This window comes from Gnatocerus cornutus, chromosome 9 (assembly GCF_029298725.1).
Source record: "Gnatocerus cornutus isolate USDA-ARS CGAHR chromosome 9, icGnaCorn1.1, whole genome shotgun sequence".
NCBI classification, from domain to species: domain Eukaryota; kingdom Metazoa; phylum Arthropoda; class Insecta; order Coleoptera; family Tenebrionidae; genus Gnatocerus; species Gnatocerus cornutus.
The window spans coordinates 14,533,863-14,547,159 of record NC_142241.1 but is presented as its reverse complement, the minus strand read 5'-3'; the positions used below and the strand labels follow the sequence as shown (position 1 = coordinate 14,547,159).

The 13,297-nt window shown below is 35.0% G+C and overlaps 1 protein-coding gene across 6 annotated transcripts in view; it reads left to right on the top strand.

Annotated features, from left to right (window-relative positions):
• The window catches only part of LOC148169094 (uncharacterized), an 83,431-nt gene that overhangs the window by 50,642 nt on the left and 19,492 nt on the right, over positions 1–13,297 (top strand). For all 6 annotated transcript variants that reach the window (XM_088044659.1, XM_088044660.1, XM_088044662.1 and 3 more), the window contains one exon: positions 10,958–11,091. In XM_088044659.1, the coding sequence (XP_087900785.1) occupies positions 10,958–11,091 (134 nt within the window). The remainder of the gene's footprint in view (positions 1–10,957; positions 11,092–13,297) is intronic.

The window sequence follows — 13,297 nt, the reverse complement described above, 5'->3', positions numbered from 1 at the left end:
TTCCAAACACGCAGTTGCATCATCGTCCCAAATCAATCAGTTCGATTGTCCCAACAATTCGCGCAGAGTTCCCTGAACTCGTTTATTTTGGCCAGATTTAACGGTTCCGCCAAACGCATGGTTTTTCATAAAAAACGGATAAAAGTGAGATTAATTAATTCTGGGGACCGTTAGCCGCCGAAGGAGCCGCATTTTGGCTTATCAGCTGTGTTATCTATAAATCCGCGCGATGTTTGTAGAAGCTGTGGTCCCTTCGGGACGTCGTAATCGGAGGCAAAAGATGAGGACCACAACCGGAATGTTAATGCGCTAATGCCGCGCCATCCACCATTGATATGCCGTTGTCATTGTTTATTGTCCAAACGCGGCCGGAATTTAATTCACTTCATGCCGGCTTTGTTTCGGGCGCAGCAACGCCTCAAAGTCGATCATTTGCGTGAATTTTTTCTTCGGTAACAAACTGGAATGGCCTCCAGATATCCGCGGGTGCAACAAAGTTCTTCGAGATTAAGTGTAGAATCGGGAGTTTCTTTTTATGACTCGCTATTAAGTTGCGACTCATATTTCACCGTAATTTCTCTCCACACTTGTAAAACTTGTCGCTGTAAGCTTCTTAAGTAGTCCAACCCGACTTAAGTCGATAAGTCGTCGATTTATCTCCACAAGTTGATTGATAAGGTAAACAGACCGCCTTGAACACACAAAACCGAGCCAAAAAGGTTCTTACGCTTTGCACAACATTACCACCTCGTCTAACCTCTTAAAAATGTCACTTTATTTCCTCCGGAAGTGCATTAAGGGCATTATTTATGTTTATATCTGCGACAGTAGCGAAACACTTAACTGATGAGAAATAACAGTTATGGCAATAATGGAGTCTCTGGCGGCAGCTATTTTTTCATTTTCGCAAATTTCTCTTGATTTCTATAACATGTTAGGAAACTTTTGTGTTATCATGCAGGGCACGGCCATCTGCGATATAAACCACCTCGCCTGAATTTTTTCCCGGTTTGGTTGGGGCGATGCGCCCCTCAACTTTCTAGATTGATTCCACAATCCCTACGATTACAGGTCCCGGCTAAAATATTAACGTATTATATTCCACGGGATTATTTTTATGATTGATATGATGTAAATAACCGCAAGCTACTTCAGAGTTTGAGTTATTTGGATTCCCTGATAAAAACGATTGGAAATGTGTGTGAGCAAACACTTCCAAGTTTTGCCGATTTTATATAAATTTGGTGGATGCGCCGGTCTAATTTTTTAAATTCCAACGTCCGATAAAATCAATCAAGACACAATGATGGCTTTCAACGACGCATTTTGATCAATATCATGTGGAGGGTAATAACCGGCCAGTTTAAACCGCAAATATTAAAGATGTCTGCACATTTTCAAACTTTGATTGAGCGTAAAAGTAAACCTCGATAAAACTTTAATTGAGCCACACCTGCTGGGACAATGTCATCAGTGCATGTAGTAATTAAACGACAATAATTGTATTTAAACGTGTGAATGTAAAATAACACAGCATGCATTTCCGTTGGGAAATATTCTGTTATTTGCAATCTATAGAAACGATAATTTTTTTAGTCGATCGTCAAGGTTTTTTATCTGCATGTTCGCACGTAAAAATAGAAGTTATTGATAGAGAACTAAGAAAAATTAAGATTGAAAAATACAATGTGCGAATCTAAAAAGGTGAGAATTTCAAATCCTAGACCAACAGGACCGTATTAGTAAAAATAACTTGTACTGAATTGTATGCAACGCCTGTAAGTTCATTTCTACGGTACTTTACTGGGCACGTAGTTGGTATGAGTGACGTGACTTTCTTGAAAATGAAGGTAAAAATACCTGGAATTTCACGTTTAAAAATTTGATTTATAGTTCTTCATAATCTGATATGAGAGAATACATGGTGAGCCCGAATAAAGGGCAAAGATTTGAAATTTTGGTAATTTGAGTGTGAAACTTTGGAAAATTAATGCCTTTGAGTTGTGTAATAACTCTACTACGAGTAAATTGCAAAATTGAAGAGCGAAAGACACATATTTTGGAAATTTTTACTTTTAACTAAGCAAAAAGATCCTACAACTTTCAATAAAATTCGTAATTTTGATAATTTTAGTGCTACAGGTATGCAATTTGGGGAAATTACTATTCTTGAATCGTTCATTAACTCTGCCAAATTTCAAAATTGTAGATTAGAAGACACAAATTTTAGAAATTTTTATTTTCAAGGCTAAGTCGAAATTTGTGAAATTCTTTCTAAAAATTCGTAATTTTGGTAATTTTAGTGCTACAGCTAAGGAATTTGGGGAAATTACTAGCCTTTTATCGTTTATTAATTCTGCCAAATTTCAGAATTGTAGATAGAAAGACACAAAATTTAGAAATTTTTGTTTTCAAGGCGAAGCTGAAAAACGAGAAATTTTTCCCTAAAAATTCGTAGTTTTGGTAATTTTAATGCTACAGCTATGGAATTTAAGGAAATTACTAGCCTTTAATCGTTTATTAATTCTGCAAAATTTCAAAATTGTAGATCAAAGGACACAACTTTTAGAAATTTTTATTTTCAAGGCGAATGGGAATTATGAGAAATTCTCCCCTAAATGTTCGTAATTTTGGAAATTTTAGTGCTACAGGTATGGAATTTAGGGAAATTACTAGTTTTTTATTGTATATTAACTCTGCCAAATTTCAAATTTGTAGATCGAAAGACACAAATTTTAGAAATTTTTATTTTCAAGGCCAAGTGGAAATATGACAAATCCTCTCCTACAAATTCGTAATTTTGGTAATTTTAGTGCTACAGTTATGCAATTTGGGGAAATTACTAGTCTTTAATGGTGTATTAACTCTGCCAATTTTCAAAATTGGAGATCAAAAGACACAAATTTTAGAAATTTTTATTCTCAAGGCTAAGACGAAATATGAGAAATCCTCTCCTAAAAATTCGTAAATTTGGTAATTTTAGTGCTACAGCTACAAAATTTAGGGAAATTACTAGTTTTTTGTTGTATATTAACTATGCCAAATTTCAAAATTTTAGATCAAAAGACACAAATTTTAGAATTTTTTTTTTAAGGCGAAGTGGAAATATGAGAAATCTTCCACTAAAAATTCGTAATTTTAGTAATTTTAGTGCTACAGGTATGGAATTTAGGGAAATTACTAGCCTTTAATCGTTTATTAATTCTGCAAAATTTCAAAATTGTAGATTAAAAGGCACAACTTTTAGAAATTTTTATTTTCAAGGCGAAGTGGAAATATAACAAATCCTCTCCTAAAAATTCGTAATTTTGGTAATTTTAGGCCAGCCGCAGACGAGCGACTTTTGTGGTTCGACAGTCGTGACGCCCAAAATGAAACGCATTGTTTTAAATGCTACCATGCAGACGAGCGACTTTCTGACGCGGCGACCGTCGACTACCAGCGACCGGTCGCTCTAGATGCAACATGTTCCATTTTTCCGCGTTCAAATAGTCGCCGAGCGACTGTCGCCCAGTATCGGACACACGCATTATAACATGTTTATGCAGACGGGCGCCAAAAAATCGCACGTCGGAAAAGACTACTCAGAATTTCACCTTTCTTTATAATCATTGGGCCAACTAACTTTAGCAAATTATCAAATGGAGTCACTGACATTCAAAAATAATTTAAAAATTTGTCAGGATGTTCACGTAAATCTTCGAATAAAGTGTGAAATTGGCCTTTTAATAGTCGTTGGCTTACAATGAGATGGACCCAATATCGCCTATGCCGTTGATTTTTCTTTCCACGTCGCACAATAATACGAGCAATAGCTGCCAACTCAAAAAATCCATTTTGAAACTAGGAAAACGCACCACAAAACTGTGGTTCATATGCGCAGTGCCTCGGCTACTCCTGAGCGACACGATTGTCGATCTACAAAAAAGTCGCTCGTCTGCGGCTGGCCTTAGTGCTACAGTTATGCAATTTGGGGAAATTACTAGTCTTTAATGGTGTATTAACTCTGCCAATTTTCAAAATTGGAGATCAAAAGACACAAATTTTAGAAATTTTTATTCTCAAGGCTAAGACGAAATATGAGAAATCCTCTCCTAAAAATTCGTAAATTTAGTAATTTTAGTGCTACAGCTACAAAATTTGGGGAAATTACTAGTTTTTTGTTGTATATTAACTCTGCCAAAATTTCAAAATTTTATATCAAAAGACACAAATTTTAGAATTTTTTTTTTAAGGCGAAGTGGAAATATGAGAAATCTTCCACTAAAAATTCGTAGTTTTAGTAATTTTAGTGCTACAGGTATGGAATTTAGGGAAATTACTAGCCTTGAATCGTTTATTAATTCTGCAAAATTTCAAAATTGTAGATTAAAAGGCACAACTTTTAGAAATTTTTATTTTCAAGACGAAGTGGAAATATAACAAATCCTCTCCTAAAAATTCGTAATTTTGGTAATTTTAGTGCTACAGTTATGCAATTTGGGGAAATTACTAGTCTTTAATGGTGTATTAACTCTGCCAATTTTCAAAATTGGAGATCAAAAGACACAAATTTTAGAAATTTTTATTCTCAAGGCTAAGACGAAATATGAGAAATCCTCTCCTAAAAATTCGTAAATTTAGTAATTTTAGTGCTACAGCTACAAAATTTGGGGAAATTACTAGTTTTTTGTTGTATATTAACTCTGCCAAATTTCAAAATTTTAGATCAAAAGACACAAATTTTAGAATTTTTTTTTTAAGGCGAAGTGGAAATATGAGAAATCTTCCACTAAAAATTCGTAGTTTTAGTAATTTTAGTGCTACAGGTATGGAATTTAGGGAAATTACTAGCCTTTAATCGTTTATTAATTCTGCAAAATTTCAAAATTGTAGATTAAAAGGCACAACTTTTAGAAATTTTTATTTTCAAGGCGAAGTGGAAATATAACAAATCCTCTCCTAAAAATTCGTAATTTTGGTAATTTTAGTGCTACAGTTATGCAATTTGGGGAAATTACTAGTCTTTAATGGTGTATTAACTCTGCCAATTTTCAAAATTGGAGATCAAAAGACACAAATTTTAGAAATTTTTATTCTCAAGGCTAAGACGAAATATGAGAAATCCTCTCCTAAAAATTCGTAAATTTGGTAATTTTAGTGCTACAGCTACAAAATTTAGGGAAATTACTAGTTTTTTGTTGTATATTAACTCTGCCAAATTTCAAAATTTTAGATCAAAAGACACAAATTTTAGAATTTTTTTTAAGGCGAAGTGGAAATATGAGAAATCTTCCCCTAAAAATTCGTAATTTTAGTAATTTTAGTACTACAGTTATGGAATTTGGGGAAATTACTAGTCTTTAATGGTATACTAACTCTGATAAATTGCAAAATTGTAGAGCAAAAGACACAGATTTTGGAAATTTTTATTTTTGAGACCAACCAAAAAGTTCCCACATTCTTCACTAGAATTCGTAATTTTGTTTTTTTTGGTGCTACAGCTATGAAATTTGGGGAAGTTACTATTTTAGAGTCGTGTATTAACTCCACCAAATTGTAAAATTATAGTGCGCAAGACACGGATTTTAGAAATTTTTATTTTTGAGACAACCCAGTCGAGAAAAATTATTAAAGTATTGAAATGTTCAAGTTCACTGTCAGTCCAGGCCATTGAAAAGTGGAGAATAAAAACGCTAATAATCCAGTGGCAAAAACTGTCTTTATCGGAGTTCCCGTCAGTTTAGCAATAATCGTGGTAGAGAAAGGATTTTGGATTATTCTGAGTCAGCTTTTTTCATTCTTTGCCAGTGGTTTACGGCGGAAACTGTCGTTTTCCATCTCCAACGTCTCCAAAAACCCTAAAAAAGGACGGCGGCCAAAAAAAGTTTGTTTTCGAATGTACCTATTTACCGCATCGCCCATCGTATAATCAAACACTTGAAATCTAAGTACCCCTCAGCTATAACTCCCCGTAAATCTATTCAGCACTTTCACTAAATCTTTCGGTTTCCCGAACTGCCTCTGCATGCATTTGCAGCGAGGTAGAATTTCCGCGCGATCCCAAAGAGGAAGTAGTAGCTACCTGTTTCCTCTCGTTCCTTGAATCTCCTGTTTTATTTATAGAACGTAATGTTCGCACATCATGTGAAAGATGATGTCACGATTATCAGGTTACTCGCACCGCATAATATACGAGCGAACCGAAACGAAAAAATGAAGCCATCCAATCACATTGTATTGTGTCCATTTCCCGTCCTATCCTATCATCTAGATGGTTCCATCGAGGAGTGCCCAAGATAGCTGTCGTCGCGATCCATTGCGGTAGGTCCGCCAAATTGAATTTGTCAATCAAGGGGAAGCTGTTGGTGATGGTGGTGGCGAAGATACGTGACGGAAACGAGAACGTGATGCGAATGCAGAGTGAGATTGCAAGGTCAAAAATCACGCGGGAAGTTTCGTTATTAAATTTATACTTCCGGGTCTTGATACGTTACAAAGGAAACTTAATAAGGCTTTTTATCGGGCCTTTAAGCCGCCCTTGGCCTGTACCCAATCAAAGAGATTTCCTTCATTCTCTCACTTATTGGCTATAACGATGTTAATTCTCCTTATTTAATCCTCTAATGGTACAGCGCTACAAACACAAGCGAACAATATCACCTCTTCAGTTTCCTGTTAATGGTGCTGTAATTTCCGTCTTCAGCCCCTCTCTCTTCATTACCTTATCGATTGAAATGATGAACTTAACGCTTCGACAGTTCGCACCCAAAGGATTATTATTATAAGCATATTATTGACAAACGGAATCGTTGGTTTGGAATGTTGCTTTCATCTGCATTCTGATCAAAGGCCTTTCGTTTGGACCGGATTTTGCAATGTTTATTTTCGTCGGCTTGTGACATTTTTTAAGGTTAATGAAGCTCTATTAACCTTTCGAGGACTGCAGTAGTTTAGCAGTGCCAGGAAAATGTCTTCGTGAATTTCGTTCTTATTGCGTGTGCATAAAAAATTTTGCAGGCCAATAAACCAGAAAAACTCATTACTGAAAATAAACAGCTTTACAGTTATTACTAATTACAAACAATTTAAGCACAACATGAAACTTAAAGCAAACAGATAAGAATCTCAATAAAAATTTAACGCGAACTTCACACGTATTTTTTACTCCAACTTCACTCTATTTGATGCGATATTTTGAGGGGTGGCGTCGGTTTAGTAATTTGCAATGAGCACCGCAGCACCGGCGTCGAGTGCGGATATTGTATATGCCGGCGGACAACCCTCACTGTCATTGCCCACTCGAAAGTTCTTTGTACTCGCTGTCTGTCATGGTCAGTCCCCCAGGGGTTCTAATGTCCCAAGCTGCTTATCTGATGTGTTATACTTGTCGCAATATCGCAGTTATTAGCGACGAATGAGGGGGCGCTGCACACGTTTTTATCGATTGGAGTAAAAAATGATCCGCGTCCAGACTTTCCGGGGGCTTGTGTTCTTCAGTCCAGGCGCAATACGCACGAAACTCGAAATAATTCGCATAAGGCTGATATAAAAGGTGGTAAATGCCGAAGGAAACAAATTTTTTACAAATATCTCGACATGATGATTTTAACGGCTAAAACATTTATTATAAAAATTCTATCTTAATCAAATTTGCAACAATAAAAGCTTTATATAATTTTCGTAGGCCGTTTTCAAGACGCAAATACGAGAAATCCTTTCATAAAAAATCGTAATTTTGGTAATTTTAGTGCTACAGCTACAAAATTTGGGTAAATTACTAGTTTTTCGTCTAGTATTAACTCTGCTAAATTTCAAAATTTTAGATTGAAAGACACACATTTTAGAAATTTTTATTTTCAAGGCGTAGTGGAAATATGAGAAATCCTCCTTTAAAAATTCGTAGTTTTGGTAATTTCAGTGCTACAGTTATGCAATTTGGGGAAATTACTACTCTTTAATGATAAATTAACTCTGCCAAATTTCAAAATTAGAGATCAAAAGACACAAATTTTAGAAATTTTTATTCTCAAAGCTAAGCCGAAATACGAGAAATCCTCTTCTGAAAATTCATAAATTTCGTAATTTTAGTGCTACAGTTACAAAATGTGGGGAAATTACTAGCTTTTCATCGTGTATTAACTCTGCTAAATTTTAAAATTTTAGATTGAAAAACACAAATTTTAGAAATTTTTATTTTCAAGGCGTAGTGGAAATATGAGAAATCCTCCTTTAAAAATTCGTAGTTTTGGTAATTTTAGTGCTGCAGTTATGCAATTTGGGGAAATTACTAGTCTTTAATGGTATATTAACTCTGCCAATTTTCAAAATTGGAGATCAGAAGACACAAATTTTAGAAATTTTTATTCTCAAGCCTAAGCCCGAAATACGACAAATCCTCTTTTAAAAAATCGTAAATTTGGTAATTTTAGTGCTACAGCTACAAAATTTGTGGAAATTACTAGTTTTTCATCGTATATTAACTCTGCTAAATTTCAAAATTTTAGATTGAAAGGCACAAATTTTAGAAATTTTCATTTTCAAGGCGTAGTGGAAATATGAGAAATCCTCTCCTAAAAATTGGTAATTTTGGTAATTTTAGTGCTACAGTTATGCAATTTGGGGAAATTACTAGTCTTTAATGGTATATTAGCTCTGCCAAATTTCAAAATTGGAGATCAGAAGACACAAATTTTAGAAATTTTTATTCTCAAACCTAAGCTGAAATACGAGAAATCCTTTTCTAAAAATTCGTAAGTTTGGTAATTTTAGGGCTACGGCTACAAAATTGGGGAAAATCACTAGTTTTTCATCGTATATTAACTCTGTTAAATTTCAAAATTTTAGATTAAAAGACACACATTTTAGAAATTTTTATTTTCAAGGCGAAGTGGAAATATAAAAAATCCTGTCTTAAAAATTCGTAATTTTGGTAATTTTAGTGCTACAGATATGCTATTTGGGGCAATTACTAGTCTTTAATGCTATATTAACTCTGCCAATTTTCAAAATTAGAGATCAAAAGACACAAATTTTAGAAATTTTCATTCTCAAGCCTAAGCCCGAAATACGACAAATCCTCTTTTAAAAAATCGTAAATTTGGTAATTTTAGTGCTACAGCTACAAAATTTGTGGAAATTACTAGTTTTTCATCGTATATTAACTCTGCTAAATTTCAAAATTTTAGATTGAAAGGCACAAATTTTAGAAATTTTCATTTTCAAGGCGTAGTGGAAATATGAGAAATCCTCTCCTAAAAATTGGTAATTTTGGTAATTTTAGTGCTACAGTTATGCAATTTGGGGAAATTACTAGTCTTTAATGGTATATTAGCTCTGCCAAATTTCAAAATTGGAGATCAAAAGACACAAATTTTAGAAATTTTTATTCTCAAGCCTAAGCCGAAATACTAGAAATCCTCTCCTAAAAATTCGTAAATTTGGTAATTTTAGTGTTACAGCTACAAAATTTAGGGAAATTACTAGTTTTTTGTCGTATATTAATTCTGTCAAATTTCAAGATTTTAGATCAAAAGACACAAATTTTAGAAATTTTTATTTTTACGGCGAACCCGAAATACGAGAAATCCTTCCATAAAAATTTGTAATTTTGGTAATTTTAGTGCTACTGTTATGGAATTTGGGGGAATTACTAGTCTTTAATGGTATACTAACTCTGCCAGATTTCAAAATTGTAGATCTTAAGACACAAATTTTAGAAATTTTTATTTTTAAGGCGAAACTGAAATACAAGAAATTCTCCCCTAAAAATCCGTAATTATGGTAATTTTAGTGCTACATCTATAAAATTTAGGAAAATTACTAGTTTTTCTGCGTAATTTGACTCTGTCAATTTTTAAAATTGTAGATCGAAAGACACAAATTAAAAAAAAATATATTTTTAATGCGAAGCGGAAATATGAGAAATCTTCCTCTTAAAATTCATAATTTTGGTAATATTAGTGCTACAGCTACGAGATTCGGAAAAATTGCTAGTTTTTAATCTCTCGCTATCTTTGCGGATTGAAATATCGGGGGGCGTTCAATAATGAAAATTTGAGAGCTTGATTGCGAACTTCCAATAATTCATAATTTAATAAATCGTTGATTAGTAATTCAATAAAAACTGACAGAACACGAGCCGAAATCGAAATTGGGGAGCTCCAAGTTGATGTTTGCTGTCATGTTAGCACCGTATCAATGCTGGAATATTATCGCTGATTACATTTATTGGTTGTTTAGCCATCAGTCGATTAGCTGAAACGTGTGAAGTAGACCATTAAAACAGCAAAGCGCCAGTGATTAAATTAATTCGGACGATATTTTTAGTTAGTTCCTCTCAAACTCGAGCAATATTTCATACCCCCTAAGGATCCACATTATTAATTTTATCTGATGAAGGTTATATGGAATTGTACCATAATCTCCCGATATGGCTCAGTAATAAAATTGCGTTAGCATGCATACTATAGACGGTGCTATAAAGTTAGCTAGCTTTACGTAACACACTCTGCATTGTCTGGCCCGAACGTAAATTATCTTCGCTAAGGTTCTGCCCACAAGCGATTTCAATATTTATGCTTCCACCCGTGTAAAATAGCAGTAAAGCCTTCAAACGACGAGATGAATGCGTTGGAAAATCATTTCAACCCTTTATCATCAAAAATAATTACTCTTACAATAATTCCGAATTTATAGCCAGTGGTTTACGCAAACGAAAAGTCGCCATTAAAGCAAACTCGTTAAATTGGATAATAGCCGACTGCCAACTATTCCTTCACGTGACTTCTTGTTTGCGCCGAGTTAATTAAATCAATGAGAACGCGCCTCAATGCGTTGTTGTGTGATTGTGTTGTGATAAACAAATATTTAAATAAGTCGGGTTGTTTGGGCCGATGGCGTTTTCGAGCTTCAAGTACCAAAACGTGCGTGGTCAGTTCTGTTCGATCGCAATATAAACGAGTAATTTTCTTTGCAGAGGGAATCAGCTCAGAGGGATGCTGACCGAGAACGTCGCCTTCGCGCAGACAGCGAGACCAGGGCGAAACAAGCCCTCCAAGAAGCCGCTCGATGCAAGTCTAGACTCAAACTGCTCACAACGGAATTTACCAGGTAACCGCTAAACTTTGATGGGTTTTATTGGCGGCGCTTCACACGTCGTTTTAAACTTGGCGAGCTTTTAAATCTTCCGGGTGAAAAGACGTGATCTGACACCGGAGTTTTCCGGGTTTCTGTCTTACTTTTTAAGCGAACAAAAGCAATGTTGACTAATTGAAAGGGTCTGAAGTTATTCTCGCTCTGTCAACGGAGCATTGCAAAGGGCAAATATTCTCATGGACGGCGATCCGGAACGGTAGACATCATGCTTCTAATAAGATAAGACGACAGTTTAAAATACACGGCGATTCAAATATTTGCTTTCACTTTTACTGTGTACTTGGGGGAGATAAGCTTGAGTTTTTCAAAGAAAGATCCCTTGCTTTTATCTGACTGTATAAATCAAATTAGACGAACAACGGGCGTAATCCGGCGTGATGACAGAACCCGGAATAAAAGTTGGGCTGCAAAGGGAGAATTTTTCTAATTTGACTGTTTGTTTGACAGATGTTGAGCATCATCGACAAAAAGTGCAGTTTTTAGTTAAAAAGTAAACTCTTGTGAAATTCGCGCGTTCGTTCCAGAGGAAGCGGAGTTGTTGCAATCAGTAGGGGAGAGGGGGGCATAGTGGGGTACCGGGGCATAGCGGGGTAACACTCCTGCTGCTCAAATTAAACGCTGTGAAAAAAGTCGAATAGCGTGTTTTGATTGGTTGTTAGTTGACAGTTAACCACGTGTGTTTTATAAAACAAAATGTGAAAACCTATATGTTTTATAAAACAAAATGTGAAATTCAGTGTTTTCGTTAAAAAATTCGCGAAGTTAGGGAGCAAGTTTTTTTCAAATTTAGTCATACAAATGTTGTGGCTAATTATGATGAACCTGCTCATTTATGTGCAATTGGCATTGATGCCTAAGTAATTTTTTAATGTTACTTTTTCTAAGTAGGTACACAGTAATTCAAAAATTTGATTTCCCCATAGGGTACCCCACTTTACCCCTATGTGCGGGGCAAAGCGGGGCAAATCCCATTTTTTAAAATAATGCTCACAAGTCGTAAGTTTTTTATGGTAATCAAAAAAAGTTCAACAAAAATCATCCGCAATACATTAGTCTATGATATTTAGTAAAAAAAAATTGTTAATTTTTATTATTTTAACATGCGTGGCTAATTGAATGTTAAGTACCCCACTATGCCCCCCTCTCCCCTATTCATTTTTCCTTCCTCAACTGCGCTTACTTTCCCCTCGTGTAGAAACCTGGCGGTCTCTTTTGTCAACATTCGTATCAAATGTCAACGTTGACAACAGGAAATTAACAAGCACACTACTGTGCTCAAGACTTACGCCCGCATTGTACTTGAAAAACAAAGAGCAGCACCCAAATCACGCTGTTCATCTGACTGTGAACAGAAACATTCTTTATGAACACCAGCGTTTCTCAACCTGAGGAGTAAAGTTTTGAGGAGCGCCTGAATGTTTCACACCTCCCGTAAAATGAGGTATAATAACGCAAATTTGCTCCAAAAAATAAGCGGAAAATCGATTTTAAAACTTTGCCATGGATTTATTAGTCATGACATGAATTTTTGCGAAAAACTTAAATCGCGAGAAAAACGATGGCGGCATCTCAATATCTGAACCTTCAAAAATTTGTTCCTCTGGCGACAACCCAAAAATTGAAACGGCCATAACTCAGTTATTTGTTGACGAAAATTGAAAAATTCTGATGTTTTTGGATCCAGCGTGACATTTTGCGTAAAATGAGCCCAAATTTGTTGAGTTTGCTTAATGAATAAACGAGGCATTGGCCAAAAACTGTTTTGAAGACGTCATTTTAGGGTGATTTTCAATAAATATTTTCAAGATGAAAACGACGTTTAATATCTTTGAGTTATACATCAGCCGAAAGGGGAGCTCAAAATCTATCAACTGGCCAAATTTGATATCGATCGGACGAATAGTTTACGAGTTATTGTCAAAATTTAAAAAAATGAGAAATTTTCATCGTTTGAGTCGATTTTTTTTTTTCGCGAAAAATTGACTATCGAATTTTGGGCTTTTGAGAACTTTTTCTAACGTAAAATGAGCCGAGAAAAACAGTGGCGCAAACCGCATCTCAATATCTCAAATAGTTTCCTAGATATTTAACTTTAAAAATTACGAAAAATGAGGAAAAATGAAAATCAACTTTTCGAAACTTTGATCGGCCATAACTCAGT